The sequence below is a fragment of the Rhinoderma darwinii genome, chromosome 2 (assembly GCF_050947455.1).
Source record: "Rhinoderma darwinii isolate aRhiDar2 chromosome 2, aRhiDar2.hap1, whole genome shotgun sequence".
Lineage (NCBI taxonomy): Eukaryota > Metazoa > Chordata > Amphibia > Anura > Rhinodermatidae > Rhinoderma > Rhinoderma darwinii.
Window position 1 is genome coordinate 212785962 of NC_134688.1, and position 21751 is coordinate 212807712.

Sequence of the window (21751 nt, forward strand, 5' to 3'; positions counted from 1 at the left end):
CTGTACATCCGGTGGCCCGGGAGCATTGCTGTGCATAGAAAAACTGTGAAGGAGCCACAACATTCAACTAGCGCTACATCTCCTACATTCTGAGGATGCAGTCACTCACTACAATGGGAAAACACCTTTAAGCACAGGCCTTCCATTTGTACCAATTTTTATGGTAAAGTACCGAATTGTATTATCAAATGTACAAAAATTTTCCTTTTTTTTTTTCACGGCAAAGAACAAACATTGCAAACATGTTTCTTCTTTATTTGAGTGGTTTTAGAGTACTGTGTAGTACAAACTGCAAGCACTAACAGATGGGTATTTATATATAGTAGAAGGTAAGATTGATTTGAATCTAGATGTTTCACACAAACTTCCTTACTAACAGTAAACCTAAAATATTGCTTTATTTTGCCTACAGTGGGAAGATGTGTGCTGCATTACAGCTGGCATGCTTTAACATTCTGGCTCATGCCCCAGTATATGTAATAACACTATAGTCCTAGACTGACATCTAGTGTTACAGTTCTGCATCTGAGTTTACTACTGCAGATTTCTTTGCTAAATTTTCACTTACCTAATAGGAATTCCTTAATATATACCATTTAGCACATATCTTATGATTACACCATATTGGATTAAACAGGGTTGTTCCATCCATGGCCGGCCTTAGCTATGTGCGACACGTGCGGTCGCACAGGGCGCCGGCCGCCATGCTGCAAGGGGGGCGCCAGTGGGTACGAGCAGAAGAGAGGAGAAATGTTCCTCCCTCTGCACTGCTGCGTGAAGTGAGCGCTGATTGGAGGAGCAGCAGGTGCCTCTGTCTGCTCCACCAATCGGCACAGCCTGTACTGCAGTGTCACACAAACTCAGCACCTCACGCAGCGCCTTCCTGCTGTTCTGCTGCCCCAGTGAAGACTCCTCCACGGAGCTCCAGAGTCAGGTAAGAGCAGCAGCTTTAGCTTAGGCCTCATGCACACGACCGTAAAAACTCCCGTTATTACGGGTCGTAATTACGACCCGTAATAACGGGCTCATAGACTTCTATTGGCGACGGGTGCCTTCCCGTTTTCTCACGGGAAGGTGCCCGTGCCGTTGAAAAAGATAGAACATGTCCTATTTCAGGCCGTAATAACGGCACGGACAGTCCATAGAAGTCTATGGAGCTCTCGTAATGACGGGTGGCTACATGTGTGCACCCGTCATTACGGCAGCGTTGCTAAGCGACGTCAGTAAATAGTCACTGTCCAGGGAGCTGAAAGAGTTAACTGATCGGCAGTAACTCTTTCAGCACCCTGGACAGTGACTACCGATCAGTATAAACCTGTAAAAAATAAAAATAAAAGACGTTCATACTTACCGAGAACTTCCTGCTTCCTCCAGTCCGGTCTCCCGCCCGTTGCCTTGGTGACGCGTCCCTCTCGACATCCGGCCCGACGTCCTGGATGACGTTTCAGGCCATGTGACCGCTGCAGCCAATCACAGGTCAATCACAGGCTGCAGCGGTCACATGGACTGCCGCGTCATCCAGGGATGTCGGGCTGGATGTGAAGAGAGGGACGCGTCACCAAGACAACGGCCGGGTAAGTATGAATTTCTTTAACTTTTATTACAGAAAAGGCTGTCCCTTCTCTCTATCCTGCACTGATAGAGAGAAGGGGCTGCCGATTAGTGCAGTGCTATTTTGCCGCCAAAAACGTGGCCGTAAATACGGGTGGAATACGGGTGACACCGGACCCATATTTACGGGCACGGGTTCGTAAATACTGGTGCAAAACGGGTGGCATACGTGTGACACCGGACCCGTATTTACGCCAGTATTTACGGGTGGGAAAAAATACGGTCGTGTGCATGAGGCCTTAATCTGTGTTTATTTATGTGCTGTGTGAGGGAGGGGGAGAGAGGGGGCTTTACTTGATGTGTAACAGGATGTTTTTTTTTTTTTTTAAAAGATCGATATTGTGGGGGAGGGGAGGCTAGGTTAGAGGTACTTTGTGTGTGTATTTTTTACAGATCGATTTTGTGGGGGAGGGGACATTGCCCTAAATGCTATAGGAGTGTGGGGGGATTCTTTATAAATGTATTTTGTGGGGAGGGGGACTTTTGTATAGTTTATTTTGTGGTGTAGGAGCTTATTATGAATCATGGGGGAGGGGAACTTGGCGTTCTGTATGGGGAGAAAGGATTCTTTAGGGTACGGCCACACGGAGCGGCCCTCACACTGTCGCAACGCGGCCAACAACCGCGCTGGCACTATGTAGGAGCGGCTGTCAAATACCTCGTTAAGGGGTATTCCGGTTACACTTGCGTGCGCACTGCCGCTCCATTCATTCTCTATGGGAGCGCCGGAGATAGCCGAGTGCAGTGTTCTGCTTTTTCCGGCGCTCCCATAGAGAATGAATAGGGGGTAAGTTGTTGTAATTTGCAAAATCGTGCGGCCATAAAGGGTGTATTAATTCATGGCCGCACATTAACGCGGGTAAACCGTCCCTTTATCTGCAAAATCGGGCGGCCATGAATTAATACACCCTTTATGGCCGCACGATTTTGCAAATTACAACAACTTACCTCCTATTCATTCTCTATGGGAGCGCCGGAAAAAGCAGAACACTGCACTCGGCTATCTCCGGTGCTCCCATAGAGAATGAATGGAGCGGCAGTGTGAATGTAACTGGAATACGTGCGGCCACTAACAGGCTGTTTGACAGCCGCACTGAACATGGTGACGGCGTGGTTGTTAGCTGCGTTGCAACCGTGTCAGGGCCGCTTCGTGTGGCCTTACCCTTAGGCTGGATTCACACGAGCGTGTGCCTTTTGCGCATGCAAAAAACACGGCGTTTTGCCTGCGCAAAATGCATTTGACAGCTCCGTGCGGCAGCAGCATATGATGCGCGGCTGTGTGCTTTTTGCGCAGCCGCCATCATTATGACACTCCATTTGGATGTTTGTAAACAAAAAAGCACGTGGTGCTTTTCTGTTTTCATTCATCCTTTTGACAGCTGTTGCGCGAATCACGCTGGTCGCACGTTAGTGCTTCCGTGTGGCATGCATGGTTTTCAAGCACCCATTGACTTCAATGGGTGCGTGATGCGCAAAAAACACTCAATGAACGGACATGTCATGACTTTTACGCAGCGGACTCACGCAGCATAAAAATCACGCACATGGCTGCACGGCCCCGTAGACTAATATAGGTCCGTGCAACGCGCATGAAAATCACGAGCGTTGAACGGACGTATATCCCGTTCGTCTGAATAAGCCCTTAGAGATAATATTTGTGGGGAGAGCAACTTGATTATAAGGGTAGGAACACACAGGGTGGATACGTAAAACTACAGTGTATACGTCCTGAGAACCGCAGGGAATTTCACCTGAAAAACAGCACCAAATTTTGGTGCAGTTTTTTGGGCAGAAAGACTGCAGAAATAAATTTAAAAAAAAGCTAATACTCCCGGCCGTAGTCCCTCTCTGAGCGTAGCCCGGCCTCCTGCGATGACGCTGTAGTCCATGTGACCGCTGCAGCCTTTGATTGGCTGCAGCTGTCACATGGGATGCATCGTCATCCCTGGAGGCCGGGCTACGCTCAGAACAGAATACACATCGCTATGACTACGGCCGGGTGTATTACCTTTTTTTTTCTCATTTGAGATTAACGATAAGCAAAGTTTTTATCATTGATCTTCCCCTTTATTAACACTGACCAAATATCATTATAATTGGTCAGAAACTAGCGAATCATGATGATAATTGGCTCAACTAAATAGGCCTTTAATGGGGGTATATTCAGGCTTAGTGCCTAGGCCAGCGTGAGTTGTAAATACGGCCCTGCTAAAGACGCAGATACTATTCAACACCATAGCAGAGCAGGGAGGTATCTCCCTGCTCTGTGATCTACTAGACTGGTGGTTCCCAACATGAGGTTCCCATGAGAATCCTCCAGGGGGGCCGCGACACTCCTCTGGACAACTGCCACGGACGTGCTTTCTCTCCTCCTCCTCCTCATAGCGCGAAGTGGATGTGAGGAGGAGATTTGTTTGCAGAACCCCTGTAGATGGCACCCCCGACTAAATGGACAGAGACGTCAGGGGCTTCTCCTGGAGTGGAATCCCCGGTCACAGCGTCGGCAACGCTGTGGACAGGGATTCCGCTTCAGGAGTTAGTTGCCCGATGTCACTGTTCATATATGGACAAAGACATCAAGCACTCCGTCAAGGAGCGGAATCCCCAGCCACAGGGAGCTACAGTGGCGCTATCTACAGGAAGGGAGTGCTACCTACAAGGGTGTGTGTGGCACTACCTACAAGGGGGCTGTGCGGCAAGGGGGGGATTTGTGGCACTACTTACTAGGGATGCACAATGCATCGAAACTTCGATACTGTGCATCCCCAAATGGTTCGAGCCACACCGGTAAGTATAGTAATACATGATGAATGAGAGCGGGGCTGCGGCTGTGTAATACAGTCACTGCCCCGCTCCTGAGTCCTGACAAGTGCACGCTGTCAGGATGATGCGATGCGGCCAGTGCTGCACTAATAAGCGGCGGCACTGAAAACAGAACATGGCGGCCGCACTGCAAAACACCCCCATGTTCTGTCTTCAGTGTCTGCGCAGCCGCTCATTAGTGCAGCGCCGGCCGCATTACCTCATGCTGACCGCGCACGCACTTCTGTTAGGAGCGGGGCAATGACTATATTACACAGCCGCAGCCCCGCTCTATAACGGCGGAGATCAGAGAAACCGCTCATCTCCGCCGCTATTCTCCTGAATGCTGTGATCAAAACTGACTGCAGCATTCAGGGGAAAGTGAGGAGGGGGATGCCCCTTGGATCGCGTCACAGGGAATTCCTGTGACGCGATTGAGGGCCATACCATATATGGGCAGACAGCCCAGGGTCTATTGAAGGACCCCAGGGCTGTCTTACCATATTTCCTGTTGTTAGGGCATACTTAGGTATGTCCTAACAACTGCCTGTGTACTATCCGTCCACAGGCTAATGTACTGGCATATATCTGATATATGCCAATATATTAAAGTTTAAAAATAAAGTAAAAACATAAAGTAATGTTAAATTTAAAAAAATATACATACGCCTTTTTTTTACAATAAACCTTAAAATAAGTCTCAATATATAAAATACACACATTCGGTATTGGCGCGGCCGTAATAACCTGCACAACAATTTTTTTGCCTCATTTATGATGTGTACGCTGTAAAAAAAAATTAAAAAAAACTTCTTTCACTTATTAAAGAGGCTCTGTCACCACATTATAAGTGGCCTATCTCCTACATAAGGAGATCGGCGCTGTAATGTAGGTGACAGCAGTGCTTTTTATTTAAAAAAACTATCTTTTTTCACAAAGTTAGGAGCGATTTTGGTTTATGCTAATGAGCTTTCTTAATGCCCAAGTGGGCGTACTTTTACTTTCGACCAAGTGGGCGTTGTACAGAGGAGTGCATGACGCTGACCAATCGGCATCATGCACTCCTCTCCATTCATTTACACTGCACTAGCGATATAGTTATATCACTATGTGCAGCCTCATACACAAGCCCTAACATTACTACAGTGTCCTGATAATGAATACACATGACCATCCAGCATGGACGTCATGTGTGGCACGAACTACAAGGGGGCTGTGTGGCACTACCTACAAGGGGGCTGTGTTGCACTACCTGCAAGGGAGCTGTGTGGCACTACCTACAAGAGGGCTGTGTGGCACTACCTACAAGAGGGCTGTGTGGCACTACCTACAAGGGGGCTGTGTGGCACTACCTACGTCCGTAAATAGTGTGTGTGAACCCAGCCTTACTGTGAGTGGGGGGCTGATGGTCATTTTACTGTGAGTGGGGGGGGGGCTGATGGTCTTCAAGTGGTTTCCACCTCTGACCTCCAATTGAAATTAATAGTAGGAAGAAAATAGGTTGGCGCTCTTTTGGAGCTTTTTTTGCTACGTCTTTTGCATTCGCTTCAACGGCTTAAAAAAAAACGCTAAAAAAACCCCATCAAATAACGCTGTAAATTCAAAAGCAGATTTTTTCTGCCTTACAAAAAACGCTGTGTGAACATACCCTGAGAATGTAGTGCTTATTTTTAGCTATTTTCTGTCTTTCTCGAAACAATTTTTGGTAGGGAGGCCCTGAGGAATTTTTTTTTTCCAGGGGTGGCTCAAGTCCGAAAAGGTTGGGAAACTCTGTAACAGGCTACAGAGGCGCCTGCAGCCTATGAGGCGCAGGGACAGGATCCCTGCGCAGTCGGCGTGATGACATCTCTGGATCAAGCCGGCCTATGCAAGGATCCTGTCAGGTGGAGGTGGGGGGCAGTATGGCACTGTCTACAAGGGGGAGGTGGGGGCTGTATGTCACTTTCTACAATGGGGAGGTGGGTGCTGTATGACACTGTCTACAAGGGGGCGGTGGGGGGCACTGTGTACAGGAGGGAGGTGGGGCTGTATGACACTACAAGGGGCAGATGGGGGCTGTATGGCACTATAAGGGGCAGATGGGGGCTGTATGACACTACAAGGGGCAGATGGGGGCTGTATGGCACTGTCTACAAGGAGGAGGTGGGGGATTATGGCACTGTCTACAGGGAGGCTGTACGGCACAATCTACAGGGGGCACTTTCTACTAGGGGGGCTGTGGGGGCATTATACTCTGTGGAGGACATCATACTGTGTAGGGGCACTACAGGGGGCAATATAATGTGTGTGGCACTTAGGGGGCATAACACTGTGTGGGCACAATTAGAGGACAAAATACTGTGTCCTTGAAGGCGTTATAATATATTACATTATTAAATATTATTATTATACTGTGTGTGGGGCACTAAAGGGGCATTACACTGTGTGGGGGCATTATATAGAGTATTATACTGTGGGGAGGAATTATGCTTTTTTATGGGCCATTTTTTATAATGGCATGGGGCGCCGAAAGATAATTTCGCACGGGGCGCCATCTACCCTAAGGCTGGCCCTGGTTCCATCTATATGTTAAGTCTGTGCAGTCTGCAATTGATAACCACCAACATAAAAGAACTAATGCGCAGGAATATAATCAATAAATATGTATTGTATTAATGTCCATAGACGGACGTGGTAAAACAACTATTCCTAAAACAATATATTATTATGCATACATTACCTATGAGTCCCAACCCAGGATTCTATACTGTACAATCCCACCATACGTGTATAATGATAAAGTGCTAGTAGTGCAAAGGATGGCACACAGTTATATACGTGCAGACATAGCATCAACAATATACACACATGAGGAAGTCAAATCCATATAAAGCAAGCCAAGCTATACAGACCAAATGATCCAAGGTTGGGAGAGAAACCCCAACACTTGTTAAAGAGGCTCTGTCACCACATTCTAAGTGCCCTATCTTGTACCTAATGATATCGGCGCTGTAATGTAGATTACAGCAGTGTTTTTTATTTAGAAAAACGATCTATTTTCACCAAGTTATAACCTATTTTAGCTTTATGCTAATGACTTTCTTAATAGACAACTGGGCGTGTTTTTACTTTTTGACCAAGTGGGCGTTGTACAGAGTGTATGACGCTGACCAATCAGTGACCAATCAGCGTCATACACTTCTCCACATTCATTTACTCTGCACATAGTGATCCTGCGTGGTTCGCTATGTGCAGACACATACACCCGCATTAACGTTACTGAAGTGTCCTGACAGTAAATAGACATCGGGTCCAACCAGGACGCGATGTCTATTCACAATCCCGACACTTCGGTAACGTTTGTGTGTGACTTACAGCACAGCAAGCGTAATCTCACGAGATCTCGCTGTAAATGACAGCACAGCGTGATTTCGATGTGCTGTGTGAGTAAGTCACACACAAACATTACCGAAGTGTCGGGATTGTGAATAGACATCCCGTCCTGGTTGGACGCGATGTCTATTTACTGTCAAGACACTTCAGTAACGTTAATGTGTGTGTATGTGGCTGCACATAGTGATCTAGCTAGATCACTATGTGCTGATTACATGAATGGAGAGAAGTGTATGACGCTGATTGGTTACTGATGTGTCAATGTAGTGACAGAGCTTCTTTAAGTAAGTCGCTTCTCCCGGGGGCTGTGATACTTGGCCCTGACTTATTGCCAGTCCCTGTGCCAGCAGATTATCCCATGTAGTTTTCCAGGAATATGGCGTTGTTTACTTGAGCATGATAAAGTCTTAACATTTCAGCAGCATTCTCAATTAAACATAAATTATTATATATTTTTTTTAAAACACCATCAAGTTGCTCATTTTCTTGTAACACATGAATTTATAAGTAAGGGCGCAGTCACACGAGGCAGATTTTGTTACAGAAATTTCTCAGAAAATCAGTTCTATTCCTCTAAATGGAACTTGTAGAAATCCATGCACCTGCTGCAGAAACAACCACATTCAGATGAATAAGGGTATGTGCACACGTAGTGTTTTCAGGTGTATTTCGGGGCGTTTATGCCTCGAAAAACGGCTGAAAAAAATTGAAGTGTTTCCTTACGCCTCGTTTTCCAAAAACTGGACGTAAAAAGACGCCTGCGATAAAGAAGTGCTTGTCACTTCTTGGGACGTTTTTGGAGACGTTTTTAATTGACTCTATAGAAGAACAGCTCCAAAAACGCCGTAAAAAACGCAGCGAGTGGCTTAAAAAGCTCAGTATTTTCAGACGTTTTTAATTTTATGTGTGCACATACCCGTAAACTGATTTTGCAGTCACAGAAATTTCAGCAACAAAATCTGCTGCGTGTGACTGCACACTAATAATCTCGGGTTTCTGGAGGCCTAGTGAGCTGCTGCTTATAGACTGTGAAAATATTTTTATTCATATTCTTATTACTATTATTTTAATATACTATAACAGTCATCCTCACTTTATGCTGAGACTACACTATTCAAGTATACAACAGAATATGTCTGCAGCACATTTCGTAATGCAGATGTAAGGAGCAAAACACAAATGTAAAATACATATGTGAGGACAGTCACAGGTTCAAAAATCTCACTACGGACGGAAGGCAACGAAAAACACTAACGAGCTACAGCTCATTATTCACACTTTTAAAATGCAATGTTACGACCCACGCAGGGGCATACCTCCCAAATTTGAAGCACAGCAAAGATAGCAATTTTTTCCTAATTAAGCAACGCCTCTAACCCGGGCCAATCCCCGCACATACACACCCAGTTTAGCCCTTACAGTATCATGCTCCCATACTGACTCCCCACAGTATAATGCCCCATGGAGCCCCCACACAGTATAATGCCCGATAGCTGCCCCTAACAGAGTATAACGCCCCATAGCTGCCCCTAACACCGTATATTGCCCCAAAGCTGCCCCCACAGTATAATGCCCCCATAGCTGCCTCTCACATATAGTATAATACCCCATAGTGCCCCCCACAGTGTATAATGTTCCCATAGTACCCATAAAAGACTATAATGGCCCCATAGTGCACATCACACTGTATAATGCCACCATAGTGCCCATCATACAGTATTATGCCCCCATAGTGAACATCACACAGTATAATGCCCACATATTGCCCATCACACAGTATAATTAGTGACCATCACACAGTGTAATGCCCCCATAGTGCCTCCCACACACAGTATAATGCCCCTATAGTGCCCCCACATAGTTTAAAGCCCCCACAGCTGCCCTCCACACCCAGTTTAATGTCCCTATAGATGCCCCCACACAGTATAATGCCCCATAGCTGCCCCCACACAATATAACACCCATATAGCTGCCCCCACATAGTTTAATGACACCATAGCTGTTCCCACTCAGTTTAGTACCCCTATAGTGCCCCCACACAGTTTACTGACCTCACAGCTGACCCCCATATCCAGTATAATGCACCCATGGTGCCTAATAAACATAATAAAATAAATACTCACCTATCCTCGTTCCCTCAACGAGTGGAGGAGATTCCTCTACTTCTCCAGTATGTGCAGTGTGTGGCTCGGCACAGATAGGCGCGATGATGTCACTGCACTGCGCCTGTCTGCGCCGAGCCGCTCATGACCGGCATAGCATAGTGAATGGCGTGGCAGCGAGCTGTCAGCTCCCTGCTACTCCATAGGATTCAACTGTATAACATACCACCAGTCACCCAAGACAGCGGGACACTGCCCGGAATTCGGGACTGTCCTGCTGAATGCGAGACAGTTGGGAGGTATGCAGGGGTCTTTGTCAAGCACAAACTATGTTTATACATGTAAAGTGACCAAACCAGGGGTGATAGGCCTTGGTCATTGCCCCGAAGAAGGATGAGAAGAAGCAAAAAACACGGCGCCACATAGTGCAGGTTACCCAGGTATGGAGTGGTATAAAAGAAGAGTGGTACTCACCTGGTAACGGGTGGTAAAGAGCAATAAAGAATAAAGGTACAGCTGCTGCCAGGACTCGGGACCGGTGATTCGGATGAACGACCGCGAAGGTTGTGCTGGGTTAGCAGAAAAAGGAGTCACCGCGGGCGCTGCTGCACTTCAATGGAACCAAAATGCTTTGAAGGTTCAGATCGTTGGTAATAATGTACGGAAGAGTGTAAGAATAAATGGAATTTATTGATAATATGACTACGCGTTTCAATGCCGTACCGGCATCTTCATCAGGTCATGAATGAACATACAAAAGTCACTGTTTAAATAGCCATGTTAATGTTGAAAAAAAAACAAAAAACCCGCCAATGTGAACGGGGTCAAGGTGTTTAAGTGACGTCATAGTTCAAAGTTCAAAATTCAAAGGACCGGATAAACACACAAAAAACAGTAAAAGTATGTCATATAATAAAAACAATTAAAATAAATAGAGAAAGAAGAGTATTAAATATGTGAAAAGAAAAAATAATGAAAACCATGTAATTAGGAAGACTTGAAATGTAGTACGGAATGTATGGCGAAGCGACACGATGAAAAAGCTGCCCGATAATATAGGATACTAATGTAAGTGGATACAGATATAAATATGGACTACATATATGGTGTGTGGTATAAAGGTTCTAACCTTTATGTTCCAAAAATATAGTTTTTAGAATGATAGCCATAATGTCGGCAATAATTCCAAAACGGCAATATGTATATAAGGAATTGGGAAAATAAAAACCACTAGTCAAAGGCAGGCTAGATTTCAGAAATATTAAAAAGCCAAAATTGTATAGTACGTTTGAATATAAAACACTATATACAAAGTATGCTAAAAATGAAACAAAATAAACAAAATAAAAGGTAAAGGTGGAAATACATCGGCAATGGAAAAAATTATTTTCATAGTAAGAAATTTCAATACGAATTACATTATAAAAAATTGTAAAAGTACACAAACTAACCGAACTGTCGAGAAATGCCAGAGAGGTAATAGCCTTATAGATTAAAACAAAGTCGGCAAAGCCGATAAATTGTAATTGATGACCTAATTACATGGTTTTCATTATTTTTTCTTTTCACATATTTAATACTCTTCTTTCTCTATTTATTTTAATTGTTTTTATTATATGACATACTTTTACTGTTTTTTGTGTGTTTATCCGGTCCTTTGAATTTTGAACTTTGAACTATGACGTCACTTAAACACCTTGACCCCGTTCACATTGGCGGGTTTTTTTCAACATTAACATGGCTATTTAAACAGTGACTTTTGTATGTTCATTCATGACCTGATGAAGATGCCGGTACGGCATTGAAACGCGTAGTCATATTATCAATAAATTCCATTTATTCTTACACTCTTCCGTACATTATTACCAACGATCTGAACCTTCAAAGCATTTTGGTTCCATTGAAGTGCAGCAGCGCCCGCGGTGACTCCTTTTTCTGCTAACCCAGCACACCCCGCAGAAGGATGACAGAGCAGCAAACAGTCCACATGGCATTCAAAGTTCAAACATAACTTTACTTCCTCAGAGGTACAAATCTTGGTGTTTATAAGATGAACAGTAGATAGGCACATAAGTGTATTTGTTTCACACACTTCATCTGCCCACAATTGGTATCAATCCCTCTCTCTTGGGGTAAATAAACATGGACCTCGCCATCACAATTTCAGTGTTGGGAGACTCCAGCCTTCACCCACTTCTTTCAGATCCGGGATGCAGGACGACTCTATTATCCACCTGCAGGGACTGCCAATGCAGGGAGCCTCGCTCATTCTTGCTTGTCCCAGGCACTTAGCATACAGTTCACTGTTGCTATCTGTTAGGGCCCCTAGAATTTCGCCAGACCACTGGCATCCTTTTAACTCTCACAGCTCACCAGCTTCTACCGTTACTCTGTGACTGACCCAATTCTTCAACAGAACCCGCAGTTTTACATACAATGCAATGTCTAATGATAATGTGATGCACACTCTGTACACAGCCGGCACAGATCTGTTACTTCCCTCAGCAGCCTTAGTTTCCCTCAAAAGGTAGCCCACTTGGCCCCTTTCTCAATGGGACTCAATCGCTTAAACTGCATCTCGGTCTCCTCAGTCCTCACACACAGGCATCTTTCCTACTCAGCTCCACATCCCTCTGCTGGAGCCCACAGTATTTCTCATTGCACTGTGTGCAGCCGGCACACTCTCCCTCATTAACCCCTCAGTGACATCTGCCTTACATGTACGACAGAGGTGTGCTTTAACATTATGGCACGGGGTCAGGAGCCTGGCCCATACGTGGCGGGTGTGAGTTGTGTAATCCTAGCCGTTTAGCCCCTCAGATGTCGCATTCAACAGCGACTGTGGCATTTGATTGGTTAGAAAGAGAGAGAGGGAAAAATAAAAAAGTGAAAAAAAACTTTGCCCATATTTCCCATAAAAAGGAAACAATAAAAAAGAAACTAAATTGGTATCACCGCATTCGTTAATAAGTCCAAACTATTAAAACACATTATTTAAAGTGAACGTCATTGTAAAAAAAAATCACAATGCCAGAATTGCTGTTTTTTTGTTCTCCTCCCTTTCCGAAAAAAATTTAATAAAAAGTGATTGCAAAAATTATTTGGTACAGCTCCATTGATGAAAAAATATAACAGTTATAGATCTCAGAATATAGCGACACAAAACTATATATTTTTTTTTTACAGATTGTTTTTATTTTGTAAAAGTAAAATCTACTGTACATTTGGTATCAGTGAAATCGCACTGACTCGCAGAGTAAAATTAACATATAATTTATACTGCACAGTAAATGCTGTAAAAGAAAAATTCCCAAAAACTATGACAGAAGTGCATCTTTTTTTTAAATCCACACCACAAATTTTTTCAAGTTTCTCAATACATGATATGGTATATTAAAATCTATGTACACCTTTGGAATCCTTTTTTTCTTTTTTCAATAAAACAGTGTATCAGTGTTACATAGTTACATAGGTTGAAAAAAGACACAGGTCCATCAAGTTCAACCTCTCTCAGTAAATTACACGTCATTCATTTCTTGATTAATTGTAACCCTCAATGCAATTTGTCAGTAAATATGCATCTAGCCTTTTTAAAATGCAGACATAGTATCTGCCATCACTACCTCTTGGGGTAGGGCATTCCACAGTTTGACTACTCTAACTTTAAAGAACCCTTTCCTATATTGATGTCCGAAACGTCTTTCTTCCACATGCAATTAATGTGCCCTGGTCCTCTGTAGAGTCCTTGGAAAGAACAGATTATGTGCTAGTTCTTTGTATTGACCACACATATATTTATACATGTTACTAAGATCACCTCTAAGACGTCTTTTTTCCAAGCTGAACAAGCCTCATTTCTCTAGCCTTTCATTGTAAGCGACACCTCCCATCCCATTTAATAATTTAGTAGCCCGCTTATGAACCCTCTCCTGTTCTCCTATATCCTTTTTGCAATTTGGAGCTCAAAATTGAATTCCATATTCTAGATGTGGCCTTACAAGGGATTTATAGAGTGGTAATATTACATTTGAATCACAGGTTTTTATCTCTCTTGTTATACACCCTAAAATTCTATTTGCTTTAGCAGCTGCTGCTTGACTTTGAGTACTGCTGCTTAGCTTATTTGTAACCAGAATACCCAGGTCCTTCTCTTGTTCCGTTATCCCCAGTTTTATTCCATTTAATGTATGTGAATTAATACTATTATTGGTTCCTAGGTGCATTACTTTACATTTATCAACATAAAATTTCATCTGCCATGACTTTGCCCATGCTGCCAGCTTATCTAGGTCTTTCTGTAATATTTTATAGTCAAGCTGAGTTTTAAGTATCCTACAAAGTTTTGTATCAACAGCAAAATCTGACACTTTGCGATCAATCCCATCCACAAGGTCATTAAAAAAGGGATTAAAAAGAATTGGGCCTAACACTGATCCTTGTGGCACCCAACTGCTGACTTCAACCCAGTGTGTTTGATGCAAATTTCTAAACAATTTTTATTACAAATTATTTTTACTTTTTGAGATATAGTTGCTTTGTATCCTATATACAGAGCAGCTGTATCTTGCGCTGAAACGAGTTCAGTGTCAGCAGGTCCTGCATGTCTCTGACACACAGGATCGAGCTGTTACCGATTACTTCTAAGTTCATAACTAACATGTGACCGATAACAGGTAGGTCACGGAGGACCCGCTGTCACTGAACCCATCAGTGCCGCTCTATCTGAAAAAGTAAAAATAATTTTTAATAAAAAGTATTTAGAAAGTTGCATAAAACACACTGATAGACATTTTTATATATATATATTAAAAAAAAGAATATAAAAAAAAATGACTTCAAAAGGTGTACATAGCCTTTAAATGGGGCAATTAAAAATACAATTAATTTCAGGGGGAAATGTAGTTATGGCTTTTGGAAAATGAAGATGAAAAAATGAAAATTGGCTGTGTTCTTAAGGAATTAATCCAGACCAGACCCCAAAATTCAGACCCCAGAACAGACCCCGAAATTAAAACCCTGTGGCAAAACCTCGTAATTCAGACAGCAGATCAGACCCCAATATTCAAACCCTAATATTCAGACCTCAGATCAGACCCCATAATTTCAACCCCATAATACAGACCCCGTACCAGAGCCCAATATTCAGACCCCAGACCAGATCCCAATATTTAGACCCCAGACACGACCACATAATTCGTACCCAAGACTTCATACTTCAGACTCCAGACCAGACCCCAATATTCACACAACATAATTCCAACCCCATAATACAAACAACTAGTGGCTACCTTCTGGAGATAGGTGTGGGTGTCAGAGCTTACCTGCATCTATGAGACATTTATTTGTTTCATCATTTTGACAGTAGTGTAGAGGCAAATGCTGCCTTTGATCTCAGGGTCCCAAAGCTTTTTATCATAAGAGGAGACCCATTTAAGAAATTTATCAAGGCCTACCCCTAACTGAAGTTTTCTTTAAAAAAAAAAGTGAGACTTCAAAATTCCACACAACTTCACAATTTTTTTTACTTCCTTACATGGTTTGAAAACAATACCAGACATAGGTAGACAGAGACAGCTGAGGGCCCCGGTGAATTTGTTAACTCAGTCCCTTACTATCTAATAGACAGTAGGGATCTGCTAACAGGATTAGGGTGGGCCCTTGTGCAGCTGCATGGTATGTCTGCCCCTGATACCAGGCAGGATCGGGCGTCTGGGAATTTAAAGATTTAAACCACTTACAAATAGCTATCTAAGTATATCCACTTCCTTCTCTAGCACTTAGTGCTCTGGTTGTGATACTCTTAGTATAAACAGTTCTGGAAGAAATTAGACATCTATATTCTTAAATGGCATTTCATTTGCTGACTACATGCCGTTAGAAATTATTCCCTGTTTCGCCATGCCTCTAACCCCGGCCAATCCCCACCCATACATGCCCAGTTCATCCCACACAGTAACAGGCTCCCATTGTCCTTTCCCACAGTATAATGCTGCCTCACAAAGTATAATGACCTCATAGCTGCCTCCACACTGTATAATGCCCCATAGCGCACAACACACAGTATAATTCCCCCATTGTGTCCTCTGCACAGTGTAATGCCCCCATAGTGCCCCCACACAGTATAATACCCCATAGTGCTTCCCACACAGTATAATGCCCCAATAGATGACCCCATACAATATAATGACCCATAGTTGCCCCATACAGAATAATGCCCCCACAGATGCCCCCATACAGTATAATGCCCCCACATATTCCCCCATACATTATAATGCCCCATAGATACACCCATTCAGTATAGTGCCCTATAGCTGCTCCCACTGCTGCCCTCATACAGTATAATTTGTTGATAGCTGCCCCATACAGTATAATGCCCCATAGCTTTCCCATACAGTATAATGCCCACACAGATGTCCCCATACAGTATAATGCCCCCACAGATTCCCCATACAGTATAATGCCCTATAGATGCCACCATTCAGTATAATGCCCCCATAGTTTACCCCATACAGTATAATACCCTGTAGCTGCCCCCTATAGTATGATGCCCTTTAGCTGCCACCATACAGTATAATGCCGCAATAGTGCCTAATAAAAAGAAAAGAAATGTGCCTAATAAAAAGAAAAATATGACGAGTGGAGGAAATTCCTCTGCTCCTCCACTCTGTGCTATGAGTGCTTGGCGCAGACAGGCATGATGATATCAATGGATCGCTCCTGTCTGTGCCGAGTGGATCGTGGTCAGCGTTGCAAAGTGAATGGTGAAGCAGGGAGCTGCTTCACCGTTGGATTCAACTGCATCTGCGTCCTGAGGATGCAGAAACTGGACGGTTAAAATGGGGACATACCACCGGCTACCTGGGATAGCGAAACACCGCCTGGAATCCGGGACTGTCCCGCTGAATCCGGGATGGTTGGGAGGTATGCGACAGCAACAGGGACCAGCAGGTAGAACCAGAGCTGCATCACTGGAGCGGCGGGGGGATTCACCAGATGAGTAATACTTACTTTGTTAATTGTCACATCCCATTCGTGCAGCCAGTGCCTGGCAACCCATTTAATCTCAGTTGGTCTTATTTTGTTTGCCTGTGTCCTTGGAATGTAAACTCAATCAAGAGATCTGTTTATTTGTTTTTTTTTTTCAATGTAATGTTAAAGTTATTAATAATTAAATTAAAAAATAAAAGCATGCCCATTGACCATACTAGACACCAAAACCAATACCGTTCAAAAACAAATATTTGAAAATGATGATTTGGAGGCTAACCAGTGTTGTCTTGCTTAAATTGATTTTTGAAATATACTGAACAAAACAGACGGAATGTTTTTGAATTATTAGCCGTATAACTTATTCCTCTATTTTTTAACATTTGCATTTAACACCATTGTAAGAATTAATCAATATATTTATAGTTTTGCCATTTAATAAAGAAGGTTAAATGGTAAGCTTCTCAGTGCCAATTATACAGCTCCTTGAACCGGTCTTCAAGGAACTGCACATTTCATCCACTCACCATCAAAAAGACAGCTCATTGAACTTTCTATGGTCTCTTATGTGCATGAATTTTATGATACACATACTTTAATATACCCAATTCATTATTCTATAACACAATTCACCTTCCATTACTCAAAAAAAAAACCTTCAAGAAATCTGATTTTGCACAATGCATAGCATTGCTTGGCATCATCTGTTGAGCTTCACCTTTTGGTTTTGGTGGTGTTCTTTAGCCACTGTTCACACAAACCACCACTTCTTTGTCATGAGACAAATGTGCCATCTGTATACCGTATTAATTGTCTGTTCTGCATGTATCCATCTCACTTGACATGATGTAAATTTAAGATTAACAGCAGTATGTAATGCCAGTGCCTAGATAAATAAACTTATTCTTGCTAAATTGTAAGTGTCCACTGGAATAAAATTAAAAATAGCAATGTTGAAAAAAAAAGCAGTGGGACAAGTTTTTCCATTGTCTGCTCCGTAATCTGCCCGTTATCAGCCATTGGTTACTTCTGTTAAAGTTTATAGATTATGCATTCCTTTGATGTACATAATATACATATTCTTGGACACATTGTTCACCCAAATGCTGGGCCTACAATTTAACATCTGAATGGGTGTGCACACACCCCAATTTATCATAATCCATGTATTTTAGGTGTTTTACTCTGCATGTAGCACTGGAGACTCATTATTTGTCTCCTAATTTGACCAATGAGATTGATTTTCTTCTTCATTATCCAGATTTTTTTTTGTCTTCTTCATCAAATGGTAAATCCGCACTGGGTCATCATGAATCAGCTCTTCTTCAGCTTCTGCTATAAGCTGCTCACTGTTCAGGTATATACTGGATCTGGATAGAAAATTAACGTTTGTTCCATCCAACTCCTCACAACTTTGTTTATTCTTTGGTTTTGCTTTTTTCTTTCGATCTTTCCCAGGTCTTTTTGGATTGAGATCAAGATCTGCATAACACATAAATTCCTCTAGATCCACCTGCTAAAATAATATGAAACACTATACAGTTACGATAATTTATTGAATGGATAAACAAAATCTCCTGCCATCTTAAATCCTTTGACAGCTTGGACTGGTGGCCATAATGAATTCAATGAATGGGTCTCCACAAGAGCGTGGAGATCTGACTTTGTCATCTCTGGTTGATTATTTTGTTCTTCATAGTTTACAACCATTAATGTTAGTGTTTTATTTCTACTACCAAAATATAAGTCTTTTAATTTTTCAGAGCAAATTGGATTCTCTCATTGAACTAAATTTGATCCAATTATTTATTTTTGTGTTATCTAGGGTAATATACAGTAGTTAAAAAAAGAGTTTTCATTTTTTTGCTTTCAATTTTAGGCTGGGTTCACACGACCACTTTAACGTCCGTAATCGACGGACGTATTTCGGGCGGAAGTCCCGGACCGAACACACGGCAGGGAGCCGAGCTCCTAGCATCATAGTTATGTACGATGCTAGGAGTCCCTGCCTCTCTGTGGAACTACTGTCCTGTACTGAAAACATGATTACAGTACGGGACCGTTGTCCTACAGCGAGACAGGGACTCCTAGCATCGTACATAACTATGATGCTAGGAGCCCGGCTCCCTGCACTGTGTTCGGTCCGGGACTTCCGCCCGAAATACGTCCGTCGATTACGGATGTTAAAGTGGTCGTGTGAACCCAGCCTTAGGGTATGTGCACACGATAGCAGGCATTTACGTCTGAAAAGACAGACTGTTTTCTGGAGAAAACAGCTGCCTCGTTTCAGTCGTAAATGCTCCTCCTCGCATTTTGCGAGGCTTCTCTGACAGCGGTAAATTTTGAGCTGCTCTTCATTGAGTTCAATGAAGAACGGCTCAAATTACGTCTGAAAGAAGTGTCCTGTACTTCTTTTGACGAGGCTGTATTTTTACGCGTCGTCGTTTGACAGCTGTCAAACGACGACGCGTAAATGACAGGTTGTCTGCACAGTACGTCGGCAAACCCATTCAAATGAATGGGCAGATGTTTGCCGACGTATTGTAGCCCTATTTTCAGACGTAAAACGAGGCATAATACGCCTTGTTTACGTCTGAAAATAGGTCGTGTGAACCCAGCCTTAGGGTCCATGCACAGTATTACAGATTCATGTTGTATGGACGCGTAAGATGGCGCCCGTACTGTAACTACGTATGTCTCTGATTTTATACAGAGGCACACAGAGGTTTTTTCCCATTAATTTATATTGCAATGTAGGCACCATTTTGAAAAGGTAGGGACGCTATTTGTTGCAGTACAGGGTCCATGCACGTAGCTTTTATGTCTGCATGCCCCTTATTTCTAATTTAGGAGCAGTTAATGCTCCAATAATTATACTTGTATACGGTTAAAAGAGTACCTGATTTTCCTCCATGTTTCTTTCATGAGGAGTTGCCATTGGTTCATAGCAGCAGTCATCATTGTTATGATCTATTATTTTTTTTTTAAAAGAATGTAAAAAGCATCATTTCACATAACGTCCATAAATTCTGTAAACTTTGTCATGCTGTACTTCATGTATAATACAATGCTCCCAAATATTAGTGTTTCCATGAATTAAACTTTTAATGAAAAAACATTTCCTCACTCAGTACGTATTTCCCAGTAAGTAATCTAGGTGATACTTTGCAGGTAATCACACAATCAGAATGTACCCACCCTTCTCATTTAATAAGAGGCTTCTTTACCTTTCTTGAACCTAGGCTTGTAGAATTGCATACATAGAAACGCCCATATATATTTCTAAAATTATATATTTTTTGTCTACATTTGGGGATTTACAAGTCAGATCCCTGGAAGCCTGCACCCGGTTACCTTGGAGGTTTTGTTCTACTGTGCTGCCCATATATCTTTTGTTTGGACATATATATTTATTTTATTTCTATTATTCATTATTATCAGAATACTCCTGCTCCAGCTATAGCACAATATATAACACTTTTTTTTCACTAAAGGAGATTTTCGACAGGCCTCTTTGCTCCGGTCCCACACCAGCCTATAGGTCCCATAGTAGCTGTGTGGTCTACCTCCATTGGAGGTACGCCATTGTTTCATGGTTCCCACCATATTTTTCAACATTCCAGTGACGTACAGTTAGACTTTAACTAATTTGATTTGGATTACATAATTGTTTTAGACCTACATAGGCAAAGCCTTCAGTGAACTTCACGACTGATCCTAAATAATACCCATATACCTTATTTTTAATATATGTTAATGCTTAGAGTATATTTATAATCATTACATAGATGAATACTGTTTGTGAAATCAGTCTGAACAGTTCTATTGTACAGCTGCAGGAGAAACAGATAACCATTGTACATCTACATAGTCGATTCACATTATTATGACCACCAGCTAATATCCAGAGTAACCGCCATGTGCAGCACGGACAGCAGCTAGACGGGCTGGGAGTGACTCAATAAGGTGCTGGTAGGTTGTCTCCGGTATCTAGAGCCATGCTGACTGCAGGGCATCCCACATTTGCTGAAGGGTGCGTGGGGGGGATCCATAGAGCGAACAAGATGATCGAGGTGGTCCCACAGATGTTCAATTTGGTTCAAGTCTGGCGAATTAGGGGGCCATGGAAGTACTTGAAAGTCTTTGCCAATCATCAGTTATCCAATTCCGATACTGCCATGAAAATTAAAGCCTTTTTTTCGGATGCAACTTTGTTAGCATAGGAACAGTGACCATCCGTCTGCTTCAGAGTGGCATACGCAGTAGGGTTCGCTGAACTGTTGTTTTAGACACACGTCCGGTAGCCCCCTGGTTGATTTTCACGGTAAGCTGCTCCACTGTAGCTCAGCCCTCACGCACCTTCATAGCCGACTTTCCCCTCTCACCTGTGGTGCTCTACACTTTCCACGTCGGTTATTCCCAATGGTGCCATTTGTTCACTCACGATACACTTTCACCACAGCAGAACGCGAAACAGTTCACAAACTGCGCTGTTTGAGAAATACTGCCACCCTTGGCCTGAAAGCCAATAATCATCCCTTTTTGCAACTCTGATAAATCGCCCCTTTTACCCATAGCAATAATGAGTGATGTGTGTTCAGACAGCCTATCGCACACCTTATATACCCACCATGCCAGCCCATAACACATTACTTCCTTCATGGGCTACCCGCTGCCGACGTCGAAAGTAAGATGTAGTTATAATAATGTGACTTGACTGTGTAGTTACAGCACTTTCCATATTTTAATCTAATGGGTATTTTAACACTCTAGGACTTGCTGATCTTGGTAATATCATCCATCCAGTCATAATCATTGTGACTAAGTGTAATATGTTACAGCAGGGAAATACCTATCAATTCCTGCTTGTTTCTCAA

General features: G+C 42.8%; 1 protein-coding gene across 1 annotated transcript in view; it reads right to left on the reverse strand.

Annotated features, from left to right (window-relative positions):
- Window positions 1-13106: 13106 nt before the first annotated feature.
- The window catches only part of TRAT1 (T cell receptor associated transmembrane adaptor 1), a 45769-nt gene continuing 37124 nt past the window's right edge, over window positions 13107-21751 (reverse strand). Inside the window, exons 5-6 of the mRNA XM_075852809.1 lie at window positions 19774-19844; window positions 13107-18390 (exon numbers count right to left, since the gene is read on the reverse strand). Of these exons, the coding sequence (XP_075708924.1) occupies window positions 18094-18390; window positions 19774-19844 (368 nt within the window). The 3' untranslated portion in view covers window positions 13107-18093. The remainder of the gene's footprint in view (window positions 18391-19773; window positions 19845-21751) is intronic.